The sequence below is a fragment of the Protomyctophum parallelum genome (assembly GCF_964188405.1).
Source record: "Protomyctophum parallelum genome assembly, chromosome: 3".
In the NCBI taxonomy this organism is placed as follows: domain Eukaryota; kingdom Metazoa; phylum Chordata; class Actinopteri; order Myctophiformes; family Myctophidae; genus Protomyctophum; species Protomyctophum parallelum.
This window is the reverse complement of record NC_139698.1, coordinates 34,123,038-34,143,947: the sequence shown is the minus strand read 5'-3', so window position 1 is coordinate 34,143,947 and position 20,910 is coordinate 34,123,038. Positions and strand designations below refer to the sequence as shown.

Genomic DNA, 20,910 nt, shown 5'->3' with positions numbered 1-20,910 from the left:
GTTTGGGGATTGCAACCACTTTGGCCTTTCTCCAGACAGAAGGGATGGTTTTCTGTGCCATGCATGTGTTCAGCATCCCCACGAGCCAGGTCTTTGCGTTAGGTTCCAGGTGCTGTATAATTTCTGCCAGTATGTCATCAATCCCTGCTGCTTTTCCGGGTTTCAACTTTCCCATTGCAGTTTTGAGTTATTCTAGGTCGAAGGGTTTGGTTTGAGGGCTGGCTGATTGTGGTTGGTCTGATACCACTGTGCGATGGTATTCTCCTGTGGGTCGTGGCGGTGTTGGTTACGACTGTTGGCCACCAGTTGTGATGCAACAGAGTTCGCTGTGACCGTTGTGAATTATGGGTGGCTCCCTGAGGTCCTTGATCCCCATGGGGTCCAACAGTGGTCATTGAAGCGTGCACACACATGCACAAATGCACCTACACACACACAGGCGCACATGTGTATGCACACCTGGACCTGTAAATGAACAACAACACAAAAACTAAGGCACTGGTGTCGGACTTCTGGTTTACCGGAACGGGGTTCAACTCCCTGCAGTGCCCTGATCAATGTGTTGTATTTACATGGTTCATCGGTCCATGGTCTCAGGTCATTGAGCGGCGCGCTATTGTGTGCGATTCTTCATCATTGTTGAGGATTAAAAAAAAAGGTGAAAATCAAGGAAAAGCAAAAGGCTATAATCCATGGTCACGGACTGCATACTGGTCAAGGTCATTTATACTGGTGAAGATCATTTACTAGTCTTATGAAGGTCATTTATACTGGTCAAGGTCATTTACTAGTCTCATGAAGGTAATTTATACTGGTCAGTCATATACTGGTCACGGTCATTCATACTGGTCAAGGTCATTTGTACTTGTCAAGGTCATTTATACTGGTCAAGGTCATTTACTAGTCTTATTGAAGGTCATTTATACTGCTCAAGGTCATTGATCAATATCAATGACCTTGATGACCCCAAGGTCATTAAGTGGCATGCTATAGTGCGCGATTCTTCATCATTGTTTACGATTTGAAAAAAGGTAAAATCGCGGAAAAGCGAAAGGCTATAGTCCATAGTCTCGGAGGGCATACAAAAATGTGTGGTGCTATACAGGCCGTTCTGGAAAATTTGGGACAGAGGTTCATCGTTGGCATCCAGAGAGTGTGTGTGCAAAATTTGGCATCGACCGGGTTAATGGTGCTGGAGATTAGCTGTTAACAAACTGACGGACACATTTGAATTCTTTTATTTGGATCTGCACAAGAGGCGTAATACAATAGACCCAAACACTGATCAGAATTAGGTTATACATTATATGGTCCAACCAGATATAGCTGCTGCACATGCTTAACACACAGAGGGAAAAGAAGGAAAAAAAAATATATATATTTATAGCACATTGTTTACATACTATTACTTGACACTACTAGACAGGATGTTTTTTGGGGTTTTCTTTAAGCCACCTAGGGATAAATGAAGCAACGCCTTCTCCAGACAGACAGACTGCCCATCCCCATGGCTTTGGCCTGGTGCCATACCGTTATTAATTATTGCCTACAATGTCAATTGTGAAATTACTTTACCGTTGCAATGCAAAATTTACATTTCAACGAATGGACCTCGTAAAACAAAACAAAAACCAAGGCACTGGTTGTGGTACTTCTGGTTTACCGGAATGGGGTTCAACTCCCTGCAGTGCTCTGCTCAATTTGTTGTATTTACATGGTTCATTTTTATTTTCTGCTCATTGTGTTGCCTTTTCATAGATGATAACCCCCTTTAATAACTCTTTAATGTGTTTGCACTCCCTACAGTTAGGTTACAAAGTCTATTTATTTATTATTTCTGTTCACTAGAACTAGAACCAATTACCAAAGTAGGCTTTCTAATGACACAACTCGCCTTTGTTTTTATGTGTAGCAAAAAACGTTCTTTTTATTTACGCCAAAGAGTAGAGGCTGGTCTGCATTCATGCGAGCGGGGAAGTTTAGAGTAACATAGCTCTAAATGAAACGCATTAGAGCTATGGACCAGAGCTAGTAGTCATAGCACTTCATGGTATATGCATAGTTTATATAGTTTCATTATATAGATATATTAAACAGAGAGGACTGGAGTCAATTGGGTTATATTATGTTTAACACTAATTTGAAGCTGTCAAAATCTGACAGACTTCTGGCGGCCATGGCCACGCCCACCTTTTGGTAACGCCCACTTTCGGCCAAGCCCACAAAAAGGACCCCCCATGTCATTTGCCAGGCAGGCTCCACTCTCAGACAGATATTTGGCTCCGTCTTATGAGCTAATTTAGAATTTCCTGTCTGAGAGCTAGCTAATTTAAGACATCCGGTTGCCTTCAGAATAAAATAAGGTTATTTAATTCGTTAATTAAATAATTGTCAATGCCCCAAGGCACAGCACTTTTTTGAGCGTTGACCTCAGTAGAAGGTCTGCTGCCGTGAATTTTACACCTCTCCCACTTAGCGGAGAGTGGGGTGTGGTACAGGACATCTCCCCGAACGCGTGGGTATACTGCATCTACAAGTAGTACAAGATAAATTGAAACCATTGACACCTACTTCGATGGTTCAGTTGTCATCTATGCCGGGGAATTTAGCAGCTCTCATTCAAGCGTTTTTTCAAAATCCAGGTCACACATTTGATTGCAAAACAATCTGTGGTGTCACTCAACAACTAGTGAATAGCATCTTACTTGGCCTTAGGAATGCACAATGACCCATTAGATTTTATACACAAACTAGTAGTTTGGTTGAGTATGTGTGGTGTCCACACAGTTGTTCAAGCAAAACATACAGACATCTGTACATTCTGTGCCTGGACAGTTGAAAGCAATTAACAGAACAATAACGGAGGACAATTTGGAAGAAGATGATGATGATGTGGTTTTATGCAATGAAAGTCTAAATGACAATATGTGTGAAGCTATACCATTACCAATTCTAACATTTCTACAACAGACATCTGCTATCAAAAAATGTCACACACGGCTTGAAGAAGCAGCAGCGCAGGACTCAACATTTAGACGGAAACTTGAGAAATTCAATCTAGCCAACACATCAGTGTCATTAGTGTCTCAGAAATGTTCTAGGACTGAAGAATGCACCATATTAAACAGCTTTGTAGAATACACACTTCGGTCTCCTTTCCTTGGAGATGACCTGCTTTGCCTGAAAAGTCTTAGTCTGTATAGTTGTACTCAATGTGGTGACAAGGCCTTACCATCTACAAAGAACATGTCACAATTCATAGTGCAGCCACTTGACGTGTCACAAAAAGGCATCTTAGACACTATTGCACAAATATTACCTGCTCAATCTGAACAATGTGAAACATGTCAGCAGGAAAAGAGCTTATCAACATATGAAGTAATTAACAGCCCACAGACCTTACTTCTCCTGTTAAGAGCTGGCACAAAAATTCCAAAAACGTTCAATTTATCCTGTCTGTACCACCAAAATGAGTATGCTTTGACCAGTATGTGTGTATTTTTCGACAGGCTACCATATGCGTCATTGTACATCCTTAAAGATCATAAATGGCATATCTGGACAAATGAATCGAATGACACAGCAGGCTATACCTTTGATGCAAAGAACATCCGCTCGACAGCACACAAAGACAGTAGTCACAAGTAGTTTCTATGTCGTGTTATACGAGAAAATAAACAGTTGAGAAATAATCAAGTTTCGTCAGGACAAACAAATGCATAAATGCACAGACAGATGCAATCAACGCACACAAGTGACACCCATTCCAAAGCTAGAGGTAACTCCTTGACCTTGACCTTGACCTTGACCTGTGATTTCATGTCAATGCCCCAAGGCACAGCAGTTTTTTGAGCGTTGACCCCAGTAGAAGGTCTGCTGCTGTGAATTTTACACCTCTCCCGCTTAGTGGAGAGTGTGGTGTGGTAGAGGACATCTCCCCGAACGCGTGGGTATGTCCAGATAGTTGCCTCGCGGAGGCCTCTTTGTCCAGTGTCCATTCTGGGTCCGGAAACGGTACTTTTTTCAGCGTTGACCACAGTAGAAGGTCTGCTGCTGTGAATTTTACACCTCTCCCGCTTAGCGGAGAGTGGGGTGTGGTACAGGACATCTCCCCGAACGCGTGGGTATGTCCAGATAGTTGCCTCGCGGAGCCGTCTTTTGTCCAGTGTCCATTCTGGGTCCGGAAACGGTACTTTTTGTCAGCCTTGACCCCAGTAGAAGGTCTGCTGCTGTGAATTTTACACCTCTCCCGCTTAGCGGAGAGTGTGGTGTGGTAGAGGACATCTCCCCGAACGTGTGGGTATGTCCAGATAGTTGCCTCGCGGAGGCCTCTTTGTCCAGTGTCCATTCTGGGTCCGGAAACGGTACTTTTTGTCAGCATTGACCCCAGTAGAAGGTCTGCTGCTGTGAATTTTACACCTCTCCCGCTTAGCGGAGAGTGTGGTGTGGTAGAGGACATCTCCCCGAACGTGTGGGTATGTCCAGATAGTTGCCTCGCGGAGGCCTCTTTGTCCAGTGTCCATTCTGGGTCCGGAAACGGTACTTTTTTCAGCGTTGACCACAGTAGAAGGTCTGCTGCTGTGAATTTTACACCTCTCCCGCTTAGCGGAGAGTGGGGTGTGGTACAGGACATCTCCCCGAACGCGTGGGTATGTCCAGATAGTTGCCTCGCGGAGCCGTCTTTTGTCCAGTGTCCATTCTGGGTCCGGAAACGGTACTTTTTGTCAGCCTTGACCCCAGTAGAAGGTCTGCTGCTGTGAATTTTACACCTCTCCCGCTTAGCGGAGAGTGTGGTGTGGTAGAGGACATCTCCCCGAACGTGTGGGTATGTCCAGATAGTTGCCTCGCGGAGGCCTCTTTGTCCAGTGTCCATTCTGGGTCCGGAAACGGTACTTTTTGTCAGCATTGACCCCAGTAGAAGGTCTGCTGCTGTGAATTTTACACCTCTCCCGCTTAGCGGAGAGTGGGGTGTGGTACAGGACATCTCCCCGAACGCGTGGGTATGTCCAGATAGTTGCCTCGCGGAGCCGTCTTTTGTCCAGTGTCCATTCTGGGTCCGGAAACGGTACTTTTTGTCAGCCTTGACCCCAGTAGAAGGTCTGCTGCTGTGAATTTTACACCTCTCCCGCTTAGCGGAGAGTGTGGTGTGGTAGAGGACATCTCCCCGAACGTGTGGGTATGTCCAGATAGTTGCCTCGCGGAGGCCTCTTTGTCCAGTGTCCATTCTGGGTCCGGAAACGGTACTTTTTGTCAGCATTGACCCCAGTAGAAGGTCTGCTGCTGTGAATTTTACACCTCTCCCGCTTAGCGGAGAGTGTGGTGTGGTAGAGGACATCTCCCCGAACGTGTGGGTATGTCCAGATAGTTGCCTCGCGGAGGCCTCTTTGTCCAGTGTCCATTCTGGGTCCGGAAACGGTACTTTTTTCAGCGTTGACCACAGTAGAAGGTCTGCTGCTGTGAATTTTACACCTCTCCCGCTTAGCGGAGAGTGGGGTGTGGTACAGGACATCTCCCCGAACGCGTGGGTATGTCCAGATAGTTGCCTCGCGGAGCCGTCTTTTGTCCAGTGTCCACTTTATAAAGTCCATGCACTCCAGTGAATAGCATTTATCCATTTAGATAACTTTATTATTATTATTATAAGGATTTAATTACTTATTCTTACACAGAAACATAATGTGTGTCTTATAGCATCATATAGCATCATTTAAATGCTTAATTTGTAGTTTTAATGTGCAAATTAAACTTTTTTTCAATACTCTAGAGGGTACTCTTATTTTGAAGAGATCGTCCACCGGAAGTCTTAAATTAGCACACTAGATTAGCTCACTAGACGCTGCCCATTCCGTACGTAACTTACGCACCGAGACGTTCATATTGTTCCCGGGTCTTCCTGCTTTGCTCATTTTGCTGCAAGAATGGCTGTAATATAAGTTATACTGTTATACTTAAAATAGACATCAAATAAGACTGTTATTGTCTACTACTTTCCACTTATACATTGATAGTAGGGTAGTTGTTTAGCACTACTATTCGTTGCAAGCAAACGAGAGTCAGCGTGCGAGGCTTGTCGAACATTTTCTACTAAACTCAAGTAACCTAACAGGAGGTGTGTGTGGTCTCCAGCAGAAGACATCATGACTTTAAGCTCGGTCAAAGCTGCTGTGAACAGTCTGAAACAATGTCAGATGGATATTGGGACTGGAATGGACATTCTAACAGACGTGGCTATGGACCTGGCCGAAGCCGACAGTAAGTTAAGTTTATATATATCTCTCAGACTCAGACATGTCAGTAGTTCGCTCAAACAATGCCCATTTATTTTTTATTTTTCATTTTAAACGCAGGTCCAACTGTATTTCCTCCTGTTACAGTGTTGGTGAATATCAGTAGCTGACACGAAATAAACTGACCCCGATCTCAACCAGAGCAAATTATATCTGTCCCTCCCCTAGCAACTGAAGTCCCTCATTATGCGTATCATTCACAGTATTGCTTATAGGCGACATGGTTCTCTATTCATTGTATTCTTCAACTCGTGTTACTATGTGCTGTCAGTTTTTAGCTGTGCACAATGTGCAGACAATGCATTTCATTAGCCCTGTAAACATGACTCGTATTCATACGAGAGTCATGACGCAACTTCACCCTGGTTTTTGCAGACGCTACATTTACAAATAATTAAAATATATAAACATTCGCATTTCAAATATAAAGTACTCACAAAGTGTCCCACGGGTGTTAGTTAGTAGCAGCGCCAGCGATTAGAATTTCTGCATCCCGCGTTGTTTAATAAAAAGCATTTTTATCCGAGGTGTTATTTTGCCATTGGCTTTCAACTACGCGCCCCTATCGGTCGGGAGGAGGGTGGCACTCGGTGTGTTCGATATAGGTACGTTGACCGCCCTGCCAATACAGACTAATAGGCGAGTGCGCTCCCGGTGTGCAACTTTGGATTTCCCAAACGAACCCCGTTTGAAAAAAGTAGCCGGAGAGCTCGGACAAAAATGCTTTTTATTAAAGAACGCGGGACGCAGCAATTCTAATCGCTCGCGCTGCTACTAACTAACACCCGTGGGATACTTTGTGAGTACTTTATATTTGAAATCTGAATGTTTATATATACGGAAATCTTGTAAATGCAGCGACTGCAAAAAACAGGGCAAAGTTACTGCATGACTGTCATGATAATTATCATGGCAGTCATGTTCCAGGGCTAGCATTTCATCTGCATCGGCCACATATTCATTCATTGATGATCATGAGGCCACTTTCATTTTGTAGCAGGAGAGGATAAATCTGGCATCAAGAAACTGGAGGACATGGTGTTGGAGTGCGCCAAGCTGGATAGAGACATCAACTACTTTGTTGACACTGTACAGCAGGTTACAGAGGTGACATTTTACTGACTTTAATTGTTTTCCTCATCCATTGAATAAGTCACCCTGCCTTAAAATATATATATTTGGTGCTTATGGCAATTATGTTACAGAGTAAATTGTTATCAATACTTGTGGAGTAGTTTAAATACATTTATTTCCCTGTAGGCTCGTGAGCAGCCACCAGAGGCAATGTTCAGACTATCAGCCGCTGTGAGAGAACAGTTTACAGAGAAAATACACAATCTTCCTGATAACGACCTGCGACGCCATGTGAAAGTGGCTGCCTTCAAGGAAGCCATGATCTCAAGGGCTCTCAATGGTAAGAACTGCAGAATGTATATAGTTCATAAAAATCGTAAAGAAAGATTCTTCTTTCTTAAAGAATATCACAAAGAGAGAAATCTTTCATAAAGAAAGATTTCATAAAATGTTATGACAACTTATGAGCTATTTTCTGTCAAGACATTTTGTGCAGGTGAATTTTCTAAGTGTTGGCGTTTGGAAGCACTCGTTTTCATTAATGCATCGTGCTGCTACATTATGTGCAAATTCGAAACGGGTGGTACGCAGCAGGGGCCAGGGCCGTTCAGTGAAACCAAACTCCAACATTTCTAAAACATCATCTGCACTGCACGGAATTTCTTGACAGAAAGTAGCTCATAACATGTCTACGGTGGATTTTTATGAAACAAATGCTTTGCAGATAGAAAGACGATCCAAGCTTGCCTTACAGCAATATATATATTGTCGGAGTAGCCTGGGCAGCCTAGCCTGGGCAAGAGCTCCATTGACTGGGTTGCCCAACAGACGCTAAGCTTAGTGGACGCGTTCTAGCGTGCACCATACCATGGCATACCTGCGAGAGAGTGTGAAAAAGTATTGGTACCATGCCCGGCATGCCGTGGTACTGCGTTCTATGAGCATTACACCACTGGTTGCAACTGTAGATTCAATCCATTATAAAATATCTAGTTTTGCAAATTGCGGCTAGTGGAGAGGGTGGCAGCAAATATTGTCTTTGGTGTAACAGTGAACACCAGTGGTCATTACAGCGTGTCCAAGTGGGAGCATGTAGACTAGAGCACCGGTTCTCAAAAGTGGGGATTCTTGAGAGGGTTCTTTCATTAAAATTAGGAACAATTTTAATTTAACCACTATATATTTTTCACATCAGCTATTTTTGACCAGTGTTTCTCAAATATTTTCATGTATTTGGTGGTCCTTGACATGTAAATATTTGCGAACCACTGGATGGGTGTCAAACTACCTTTTTAGGTCATGGAACAGATCGGTTGCCTTCATATGATTTACATTTATTTCAGTCATAGGTTTTGGGAGCTTCACCCTTTCCATTAAAGCATTTTAAATCAAACCTTTGCAGACATAGTACAAATGTAGACCTGTTAAAACAAATTATAAATGTTGGCTACACAACTGCACCCAATTTTTGGAAGCCTGAATTTCCTTGAAGTGACCACATTTACAGTAACAGAATAGACAAAAAATACCCATGAATCACAGTATTATCACACTCAATATCATAGACATATAAAGGTAGACGCTCTGTTGCGTATGTGCTCAAGGGAGGGCTCTGTTGCGTACGGGTATGTGCTCAAGGGAGGGCCAGAGATTCCTCGAGAAGCACCGTGGAAGCATGAGCGTGTGCCACAGAGTGCATGTTCGGTTCTGACAAGTCCCGGAAAAGATGCGCTGTGATTGGCCAGTAATCACTTGAGTGGCAGCGTGACGTAGTGTGCCTTCCACACTTCCGCCGTACTTTCTCCCCCAGTGTAAATTGTTCCGCCCCTCCTTCGACACACATGGCTCCGACGAACTGCAGCGGCCAATGAGGCATCTATTATTTTAATATCTATGCTCAATATTTTATTATGAGTTTTGTTTACATGTCACAGTGGCAGTGCACCTTAACCCATTCTGACCTGAGATCAGATTCTAAAAGTGTCTTCGATTTTTCAAAAATAGCAGACCTACAAGCTTGTATCGCGCCACTCAGTGGCGCGATATGAGCTTGTAGATCTGCTATTTTTCAATACCAAAACACGTCACGATGCTAACACCAAAATGGGTTCCCGTACAGAATGGGTTAAGGCAAAGTCTGTCATCTTACTTTGGTTCCAGCCTAGGTATTGATAGAATGAATCCTCCAGACCCAATTTGACATCTTATGTTTTAAAAACCGAGTTACAGAACTACAATTTCCTCCAGCTCATCTTATGCTGCATTGATGGCGAACTGTGAACATCCAAAAGAGCAATATTTCCTTCTCAAGCTGAGTAATTTGACACGATTCAGAAACTCACTTTCAGCCATATTATTTTATCCATGTACCTGTCCTTGTTATAATTATTCCCATGAGCAACACGCAGAGACTGCAGAGAGGGCCAGTGAGTGAGCTTGATTGCTCTGAGATTGCATCTCCCTACCTAATTTAATTTGAAAGGCACGGATGCTGTTGTAGTTTTCCTTGCATGTTAACATTAAGCAATTTTATTTTTAAGTGCTCTGTTATATCCACCAAAAATGCAAAATCGTGAAGCCAATGATTCTGGGTCATCCAACTCTGCAAATGGCTTCCCTTTCTTGTTCATTATATCCAGTGCAGGCATTTTGAGAAATTTCCCCAAACAAATTGCAACATAAGCGCTTTCAACAGTTTTTGTTTCATATTAGTAACAACATTACAAGTCCCAGAAGAAATCCCAGTGGTGGAACATATTGAAAAAAATCTAAAATAGGTGATGGTACCATTAACAGCCTATAAGAAGGCAAAATATTGAAGCCCCCCCCCCCCCTTGCTATTCATGTCAGTGGAAGTTGCTCAGTGGCGTTTTGAAGCACCCAGAAGGACCGTCTACTTCCGCCTTTTTTCGATTTGCCCAAATGCGTAAGTGCAACGAGCGCTCAATGTTAAAGCCCAGCTGCACGGGGTTTCCTCGTCATGAATCCATGGGTCCGCCTGCAGTCCTTCCTCTTACCACTAGGGCCCAGTGCTTCAACGTTGCCTCACTGGCCCCTTGGCTAAAACGGCCATAGCCGTCATCACAAATGTGAGGAAGTCATCACATTTGGGAAAGTGGGGGTGATTTACTGGCACCTGTTGTTTTCTAAGCACACACAAGGCACAAGCTGCCAGTGCAGTTTGTTGTAGAGAATGGTGAGTGTTGCTGTACATACTGTAGTGTAGATAGATAGATACACTTCACAAATAGTTTTGATTTGTGAATATATGTAGTATACATAGTGGTAGTTTGACAACACTGAAGTAGAAGATTAGGTGGGCCAAGCACCAACCTTGGGGGACAGACACCATAGTTAACAGGATATGTGGTCAATTTATCATTAATGCGTATGAATTCATGTAAAAAAAATATATATATAATTTACTGTTTATCAAATCTTACCTCAGTTTGCTTGAAGGTCTGGTGTTTTTTTTCCAGACTGGAGACGCAAACGTTAATAATAATTATAATTTTGTCATTTGAAAATTATAACGATGTGTTTTCAGCCACAGCAGCAGAAGAAGAGACGGATGAGGACGTTGACGTTGCTGTGACTCAGAGCGAAGTCAATTTAACTTGCCCTCTCACACAGGTAGACGGACATACAGTATATCTTAAGTCATGTTTTGTTTTAGACTATGAATAGCATGTGACAGTAGGTTGCCTCAGAAAAAGCACATACTTACAATTAATTGTGGTTAAATGGAATTATTCATGATCACATTTTCTTTTAAGAGCCATTCACACTGAGCAGTACAGTATAACACAATAACGTAGTCGATGTCATTTAAAACTAACTGAAGTTGATGACCGATTCCACACCACAACTATAATGACAGCGAAGTCAGTATTGAACAGTAGAAACACTGACAGCCGATCGACTAGGCAAGGATGCTGTCTTTCGCCTACGTTGTTCGCGTTTTTTTATTGAACCCTTAGCACAAGCCGTGAGAGATAATGAAGGTATACAAGGGGTGACAGTAAACGGTAGCGAACACAAGATAGGACTTTTTGCAGATGATGTAATTGCCTTCCTCCAGAAACCAAATGACTCACTCCCCATTTTAAGCAAGGTATTAGAAGAATTTGGTCGTTTGTCAGGGTACAAGATCAACATAGCCAAAACACAGATTTTGGCTTTAAACTATGCTCCAAATGCAAAAGCCTTCAACTTTAATTGGGAACAAAAAAGTATTAAATATTTGGGTATAAACATAACAAAAAATGTGTCCACACTATATAAAGCCAACTACGAAAAATTTAATCAGGAGATAAAAAAAAGATGTTGAAAGATGGGCTACTTTGCCACTAGACCTGAACTCAATGTTGGAGAAAAGAAACACTGACAGCCAATCAAAGGTGCCAATCAAAGGTGTGTGTGTGTGTGTGTGTGTGTGTGTGTGTGTGTGTGTGTGTGTGTGTGTGTGTGTGTGTGTGTGTGTGTGTGTGTGTGTGTGTGTGTGTGTGTGTGTGTGTGTGTGTGTGTGTGTGTGTGTGTGTGTGTGTGAACTCTGACATACAGTAGCTGGACTGTCCAGTGCTGTTTACAGAATGTTCAGAATCGTTCATTACTGTGGAACCTTATCGTTATTGTGTTTGGTGTTTAGTTAACTTAATGGCCGTTTAGGCCTTTTAATATGCTGTTTATCATTATTATTAGAACAAAAGATGGATGATGTTCTTGCCTTTTTAGTGTAGTTATTATTGTTGCTTTCGGCTGGAAATCATGTCCAAAACCTTTTGTAATCATTATTTTCTTTCCCAGATGGAAATGGTGAAGCCAATGAAGAATAAGAAGTGTAACCACACCTATGATGAAGAAGCCATCCTGCTTATGATCAGGAAAAGACACAGCCAGAAAAAGAAATGCGGGTATTGCCATGCATGGACTGATAATAAGTTTAATCAAGTTTAGTTACAGTAGCAGTAAAACAAGTCATTGGGCTGATATTTTACAAGCAGCTTTATTTTGTCTTGGACAAAGCTTTGAACAAAAATGGTTAGAACCCAGAAAAAACAAGACTTGGAACAGAAACTCGGTTTGGCTCCTCCCCTTTCTTAGTCCACTTCCTCCCATGTGCATCTGTGTTTGATTCCTGCAAACAACATTACATGTTTAGGGCAGTTTCTGCTGTTAACAGTCTTGAGAGATTGAGTAGCCCAATGATCTATCATCTATCCATTAATTCTACACTGGTGTACAGGAAATTCCATTTCTAACAGAACCATTCCTCTTTAACTCTTTTCTAGCTGTCCTGTTGTCGGCTGTGGGAACGGAGATGTGAAAGAGTCTGACCTGATCCTTGACGAGGTGCTGAGGAGAAGGATTCAGAACAAAAACAAGAGATAGTGAAACTGGACGGTAATCTACAGGTGTTTGTATTAGATCTAGATTTGTCTAATTTTATTTTGTTCTAGAACTTTCTCAGTGCCAACATTTTGTTCAGGAGGTGCATTCGCTATCGTTCGTCGTTCTGATTTGTTTTTGTTTCACATCCACCTATATCTCATTATTTAATGTATTTCTTTTTGTAACAAAACAGTTTATCAATAAATGTACAGTCAGTCTGTTTCTGATGTTGTTTTTTACTAATATGTTTAACTGTAATTCAGAACTAAAGTTGTAACATCTAGTTTTACGGTGGAGCTTTTGTCGGGTGGAAGTTACTTTTCAGGAGATAGAAACGGCAATATGTTATGTTTATAAACATTTCACTTAGATTTTATAGTGGAAGTATATGGGGTTCTGAAAATAGTCATATGTCATAGATGCGTCATAGACAACTGACAAAATGTACCGTATATTCTGAGAAAGTAGAAATGTAATGTGTTCTATGATATTGCAGTAAGGTAATAGAACCACAAGAAGGCAGCCTCCACATGGGGATAGTATGTCCTGTAGCAGGCAATAGTAAAGAGGAAATGTAATTTGAGGTATTGAGGTAACATGAAGAATGTTCAAAATGGTTAAAATATGAATACACATGACTCATGAGTGATTCAATCTGTCCCCTACTGCTTCTCACTGAAAATTCTTTGTTCAAAAAAAGTCAACGAACAAAGCGTAGGTCTATAATGATTTGAAACTTGGTGAAGCTAATCTCTTAATAACCTTACGTCACGCTTTCTCGAATATACGATTTCTGATGCTCACTAAATGTTTTTCCTCTCAGCTCTGTACCATGCAGCACTAAGCATGTTGCCAATTAAGAAATCTAATCATTCATCTAATCAAAATCATTTGAGTCATTTATGACTCCAATTTAGGTCATTTTGAATTAGCTTTCTGCCATTTGCTAAATCAAATCATGTTATGTACCCAGCATGGTTATGTGATGTCACTAGTAATTTCACAACAAGGCCTAATTTGTGTCATGTACACAGAGGAGGTAATGCTATCAAGTTGTAACTATAGGAGGGTTACAGTGCTGTAAATAACATCAATCAACTATATATCAATGTAAAAATGGACAGCCTACAGCACTGCCATCCCAATGGGATGGTTGCTTTCTTCACATCAGAGGCTGCGTTTGATCTCTTTTCTCACATCCACCCTTTTAGCATTTCCAAGAGCCAAACTGCTACAGTCATACCCATGACTGAGACACAGTAGGCTAAAGGCCTATTCAGACTCCAGTTTTAGGTGATAGGGTGACCGGTTACTACAAACAGAGAGATGTGTTTGTGTGAGCGGTGACTGTTGTGACGTCATATTAGTTTTTGGTGGTCACCTTATCACCTAAAACTGGAGTATGAATAGGCCTTCACCTTGTAATTTGTCTTTCTCATTGGTACAGCACCACTCAAGTGTAGTAGTATAGGCTAAACATGAGCACTAACAATACTGTTCATATACAATCATAGTTTCTTGTATATTTGGCTATTGCTCATGACAACAAACAGCCTTAATGTTCACTAAGAAAAACCCTCTTGCAAAAAACGGAAAATAGTTAAAGTCCCCCCCCCCCATATTATTTTTAACTGTATATGATGATTTATTTTGTTTCATATAAGTGTATATTTGTATGTCTTTAAAGGACCACTTCACCACTAATAATCATGATAAAATGGCACAATTCTTTCCTACTCAGTCTGTGTCTCATAGGAGGGCTATAGACAGTTCAGCAACTCGTCCAACAGTGACATCATCGTTAGGCAGATTTTGTTTTAAGATTGTTTTTACAAAAACAATTTTCTTATTATCGTGAGAACGATGGCTTCCATTTTCGCATTGCAACTTTTCAGGACTAGAAAGCCTGCAGTTTCTATTGGCTTAGATTCCCCATCGATGATGTCACTGGTGGACGGGTTTCTGAAAACTTTCTGGTTTTATCCTCGTAGCAGTTTTTGTATTGACCTGTACTTTCGTTAAACTGTACCCATTCTACAAACTGTTAATACAATTTTCAATCAATCAATCAAATAATGTGGCAAAAGCACAGTTTTGTAAAAAAAAAAAGAAAAAACGTATCCTTTGTGTGTAGAGGAGGTTTGGCACTGAGGGTGCCATCTCACCAGTTACACGTTCATGTCACTGTGACACTATTGGAGAGTATAGTCTGTCGTTTTATCCTCCTGATTTCCCTCCTCATATTCCTTCATATCTGTGCTGTCAGGCAGAAACCAACTTTGTCCAAAATATGAATGTTTCAGGGGGGGGGAAATCCACTCCTGGTGGAGCTATAATAGGCCATTGTGAAAAGGGTGCCATTTCTTCTTATACCATTCGACATTCAGTCATGATTTGAGGAATTTTGTCTTGTAAAAGTCCACATGCTGGTAGCATATATAATAGGCCAATGTGAAAAGGGTGGGATTCATTCCTCAGCCTAGTAGGAATGTGCGTGCAATATTTCCCTCCAATTGCACTCTACGTTCATAATTTGAGGCATTTTGTTCAAAACGGGTCAATCCTGCAAAATTTGGAAGCCAATGTTGATGTAATATGAAATACCGAACAGATTCATCTTGATCACATGACTATATTCTATAGAGATACTGTGTACCGATTTGCATGATTTTTGGACAGAAAATAAAATGAGTAATATAACACGAGGCAGCCAATCAGAATAGGCCTTCAGTATGACTAGGTTGCGAATAGGTCGCTTACATTTCATTTCACATGTCAAAAAAAATGTTTTACAAAAGTCTGTCTCCTGGCATCATTTATTATGCAACTTGCAACCTGTGCATGCTAGACTTTTTATAACATGACCACAGGTGTGCACTGCAGTATAAAGCGGTGTGCAATATGCCTTGAACAAGGACACTTTCACTTTAGTGGAACAATGACTGAACTTTCGGGCAATAGTGTTTGCTTGAGCATACAATTTCCGACACTGTCTGTATATATCATCATCAGTCATTTGATTGTGCGTGGTTTTTCCTGGCTTCTATAGGGAGTGTGCATGCAAAGTTTCATACAGACCAATGCACTTATAGGTAAAAATGCAAATCGGCCTGTTATAGCGCCACCATCACGCTGATATAAAAAAAAATTAAGTGGCATTTTGTCCTTGGCCCTAGTGGGAATGTGCGTGCAAAACTTCACATAAATTGCACACTGTGTTCATGATTTGAGGCATGTTGTTCAAAATGGACCAATTCTGCAAACTTTCTCCATTGCTTTGTAAAGCAAATCATGCAGCTACGGCATACGCATCAAACGACCCAAGTAACCACAGTATACTGCTAATCAACTTACAAATAACATATACATATATACAGCTTACATATACATACATGTATATATGTAATCTGAAACCTATCTTTATTACATCACCATTGCGAGCCAGATATTTGAAGGTTCGTAGCGGTTGACAGTACTTGCGCGCTCTGCTTGCGCACTAGTAGGTCATTTATGGCCTACTTGTGTGCAGAGCGAAAGTAGGCACTTGAGTGCAGTTCTAGTTATGTCTGTGTCCCATTTATGCCCATATATGGAGTTCTTTGTCAGGCATGCCCAAATATGGAGTATATGATGTCAGAATAGGCCAGCTGCATATATGGACCCTGGAGCCTGGACCCTAGATAGATGGAGATTGTTGGTCAATGTTTTCTGCACTACAGCGGCAATATTCTCGTGTGCCACTGCCACATCACTTTTATCCACTTCTCCTTTCTCCACACTTCTTTCCCTGGCCGTGCACCCTTCTTTCTTGCTTCTCATTTCTCGGCCTTCTCCAATTAATCTCTTTCTCATCGCTAGTGCTCACGCATTCTCTTTCTTAGTCCTCATTGTCCTCCCCCACTTTTAGAATTCAGCTGGCACGATTACACAATGATGGAATGTGATCGCAGATACCATAGCTGGGGGAGTGTGTCCTGACCTTGTCTGTTTTGTCAGCGCATCCCAGTCATGACTGTACAGTACCTCACTGCTGAAAAGAAACATCAGAACCTACTCTCCTGAAACAGATAAAACCTTGGAAGTGCATAACCGTCTTGCAGTCCTTTTTGTGTTACAATGTGAAAGTGCAGTTTAAAAATGGTTTGTTTATATGTTTGGTCTTTCTTATCTGGAAAAGCTGCATGTTGTGAAGAGGGGAATTCCACAATAACCAAATTGCAACATGTTTCTTAAATGGAATGCTATTTCTCGCTGATGACTAGTACACAGTCTTTGTAGGTGCAAAGGAGTGTTGAGTTTAGACATAAAAAGGGTTTCTCTGTTTTCTTCTTTAGTGTCTAAAAAGAACAGTTGGTTTGCCACTGTTGTCTGTGATCTTGTAACCACCTTGGCTGCGGAACTTGTTCTAGCATTGTTGTGGTCGATCAGCTAAATGAACTGGACAAACATACATTTGTAGCTTGCCCTTTCTTCACTCTGTTCAATCTGTAAATGTGGGTAAAGTAGTCGTCAGAGGGCCAGAGATTGTTTTATTATTGTCCATTATTCGCACACAACAAAAATGTCATCGATTATTGTTTTTGTTAGCTGGTTGATAGGTCTGGTTAATGAATCATGATGACACACATCGTTACCAAAATTTATCCCCCTTCATTTAGTGCTATAGAAAGAGAATGCTGTCCCTCCCCACCAGCCCGCATGCATGTTAGATATGAGCAAATGTTAACACTGGTGGTTGGTGTTATTAAAAACGATCAGTCAGTGCAGGTAGCGGCACATAATATGTAACCAGCCAGACTAAAGCTGTATGTGTCTCTACGGACGTCCCTGCGTAAAGGAACACAACATTTACATAAAATAGTGATGTAATGTGCAACAGCAGCCTAAAAAGCTTTTTTACCCTCATAGACACTAGAGGTTCGGGCCTGAACATCTAGAGATCGGGTCGCATTGCAGCCCTCACTGATCCAACTGTGCACACTCGTTCAGGTGCCCAGTTGTCCACGACACGTGCCAACTTGTCCACGTGCCCACTTGTCCAGGTGGCCACTTGAGTGGCCAAAAGTGCTTTACACTATGTGCACTCGTCTCATTTTCTTTGTTTTACTTTTGGTAATGTTTTTTTTATGTATTATGTTACGTACTATGTACAAAGTTAAATAGATGTTATGAGAAAAATAATGACAAGAAATAATATCCCCCGAAGATACAGAATTATTGCAATAACATAACATTGAGAAACAGATAACATATACAATCCAGACCAGAGAGAATCATACGTTTAAACATTGAGACCTTCAATGGCATGAAGTAAGATACAGTAACATGCATCTTCCTATTATGTAATTGCAAAAGTGTGTCAACTTTCGCCGTGATTGGCTGGATTTCTACACTGTGAAGCCCGTTTTGTGTGCTGTGATTGGTTGAAATGGGTGCCGGCCCGTCATGCCGCAAGGTGATTGACTGCAGGGTGTGTTGTTGGCCAATCATTAATTTTGTCTTTAAAATTGGTGGTGATTGACTAGCCAATCATTGGTGATTGGCTACGGATGTTGTGTCATTCTGCACTGTGCTTGGCCGGAAAGTCACTCCTCGCTGTGATTGACTCGATTCCGGGCGCTAGAACTTTGCATAACTTTTCTTTGCCACATGAACCTATATAAGTGGCAGTGAGGAGGAGGAGGAGCAGAGGAAGGGGGCAGAGGAGATTCATCTGTATTGTCTATGCCAAATTGTCTGTGCATAACCTGATTGGCTGTTATTGGCCGAATTCCAGGCCTGTGAGAGGGTGGCCAAGCTTTGCGTAACGTTTGTGCCACATGCGTCAGTATAAGTAGCAGAGAGGGGGGATGTTTGTGTGCGTGCTTCCCCTATTCACTCATTCTCAGACATGACGTGCAGTATGTGTAGTCTACCCTCTGTCTCTCTGATTGATTGAAGTATTTTTCTTTTTATCTAAATTTTCATCCCACGATGTTGCAACCCATTTTTTCACCCAGTGTCAATTATCTAATGTAATCCTGGGCGCTGCACGTCCTCTGCCAACCCGGGGGAGCATCGGACTGACCTCATGCTTTCTTCTATGCATGAGGAGTCCAAGCTGGATCACCTGAAAGGGGGGAGTTTCCCCGGTTGGACGTAGTGCGTGGAAGGAACACCTTATTCCGACAAGTTCTTTCCCCTCCACAGGCGCCCCGGCTGGCCAGGGGGAGGTAGTTTAGAGACCAGGATTACTGCATGTTTTTGAGGGGTGCTATAGGCCCTCCTATATACAGCTTTTGACCCCACATGCACGTCTCAATATTTTCCATTGACAATAAAAGGAGAAATTAGGTCAAATGTCCGCCAAATATGACGTACATTTGTGGCAAAACAGGCATTCTGATTGGCCAGTATAATGATGTACGATAAGAGCGCCCCTCACTTCACACGGGTGTGATTCTTTCCCCCATGTACCCTAGAGGACATGGGGAGAACATGCAAACTCCACACAGAAAGGCCCTTTTGCCAACCCCGCCTCAGGTATGGGTACTGATGACGCGGAGTAGAAAAAACGCCCCCCAGCGCCCACAGCATCCCCAGCGGGAATCGAACCCAGGACGTTCTAGCTGTGAGGCGACAGCACTAGAGACTGTGCCACCGTGCCCCCAATTGAAGTATTTATTAACAGTATGCAGAATGGGTACATTTCAAACAAAAGTTTGAGTTGAGTAATTTAATATGAATCTTTTCGTCATTTTACCTGGTAAAACTCACTGTCTGTCTCTCTCCCTCTCCCCTGACCTGTAATCTAGTGATCTGTTGTCCAGGCAACAGCACAAGCTACCACTCCCCAGCGTGTGGCGAGCTGTCAGGCTAGGGATGAAAGTACCTGGAGGGGGCAATGCAAATAATTCAGTCACTGCCAGAACCGTATTGGAGATCCCTGAGAAATCCTGGATATAACCCTGGCTGTCGGGAGTTTTATTCTTCAGTGGGGAAACACTTTTGTGTTATTGCAGCACAGCTGAATATTGAATATGAGTCATTCAGAGAAAAATCTTTTGGAACTACTCCAGAACTACTCTGCCAGGGCTTGGAGGTACACTTCTGGCACATGGAGGGACTAGGCTCTGTGGGTTGTCTCCTGTCCGGGCCCCTCCTACGTCTCACCAGGTCCACTCCTGCTCTCACCAGAGCGAGGACCCCTTCTTTGAACCAGAGTCCCAGCACCAGACAGTTCATTCAGGAGTGGTGGGCAATGGTTCCGCAGGGTCATGGTACTGCGGTTCCGCTTGCTGCTTGCATGGCCCTCCTAAAGGCCTCACCGAGGGTTGTTGGGCTTCCTCCTCACGGAGGACACAGGCTGGGGCGCTAACCCATACTGCTCACCCGGTTGCCGTCTACATTCCGGCTGTCACCCGTCTCTCCGGTGGTCACCAGACTATACCTGGTTGTCACATAGTCTAACCATTCCTATGAGTCACTATAAATAGAAGAACTATAACAAAAAACATCTCATGGATGCACCTGGGACGTATCCTCAGTGATGTATCCTGAGGTCAACGGGGTTTCGGGTCTCGCAACATCATACCCCTCACTCAGGCGACCCAGCCGGGAGTGATCAAGTCCCGACTTACGTCCCAGTAGCTACCCTCAATCAGTCCCATTAGGGAAAAACCAGGGGCACACAATCCGTTGGAACTACTCCAGAACCCTAATGTTTACTTGATACCACCAGGCAGTGGCATTCCAGTCTACTCATAATTCTGTTGCAGATGAAACTTTGGCATTGCTAAGTCTGATGCCATTATGTTTGCATAATGTGTGGTATGAATCGATTCATAACACAGTCAGAGGAGGCTGTTGTTGGAATGTGCACTGTCTGCGAACATCTCCATCCACCCACATGTTGGATAATCAACATACCCACACACACACAAACACACACACACACCATGCAAATATACACATATTGCACTGCTCACTCACATAGCCTAACACTCCTTTGGCAACGTTGTTGAGGAATTAGCTCAATAACCCTTGTGTGTTGCTGCTCAGAATTCCCTCCATAATCTCCCTTGCAAACTTTGTGTGAACTCCTGTGCACATAATACCTTCATTCATGGACAACAGGATGCAGAACAATAGCATCATGCTGGGTTTCTCAGCATTTTTA

At 42.5% G+C, this 20,910-nt stretch overlaps 1 protein-coding gene across 2 annotated transcripts; it reads left to right on the top strand.

Annotated features, from left to right (window-relative positions):
- Positions 1-5,881: 5,881 nt before the first annotated feature.
- On the top strand, positions 5,882-12,972 carry nsmce2 (NSE2 (MMS21) homolog, SMC5-SMC6 complex SUMO ligase). 2 transcript variants are annotated; one of them, XM_083760289.1, is made up of 6 exons: positions 5,882-6,252; positions 7,288-7,394; positions 7,548-7,701; positions 10,909-10,994; positions 12,168-12,274; positions 12,653-12,972. In XM_083760289.1, the coding sequence occupies exons 1-6, from the start codon at positions 6,138-6,140 to the stop codon at positions 12,750-12,752; spliced, it is 669 nt and encodes a 222-aa protein (XP_083616415.1). In that variant the 5' UTR covers positions 5,882-6,137; the 3' UTR covers positions 12,753-12,972. The 2 variants fall into 2 exon arrangements, with proteins under 2 accessions (XP_083616415.1, XP_083616414.1); XM_083760288.1 differs by having other exon boundaries at positions 7,285-7,394.
- The last annotated feature ends 7,938 nt before the right edge of the window (positions 12,973-20,910 follow it).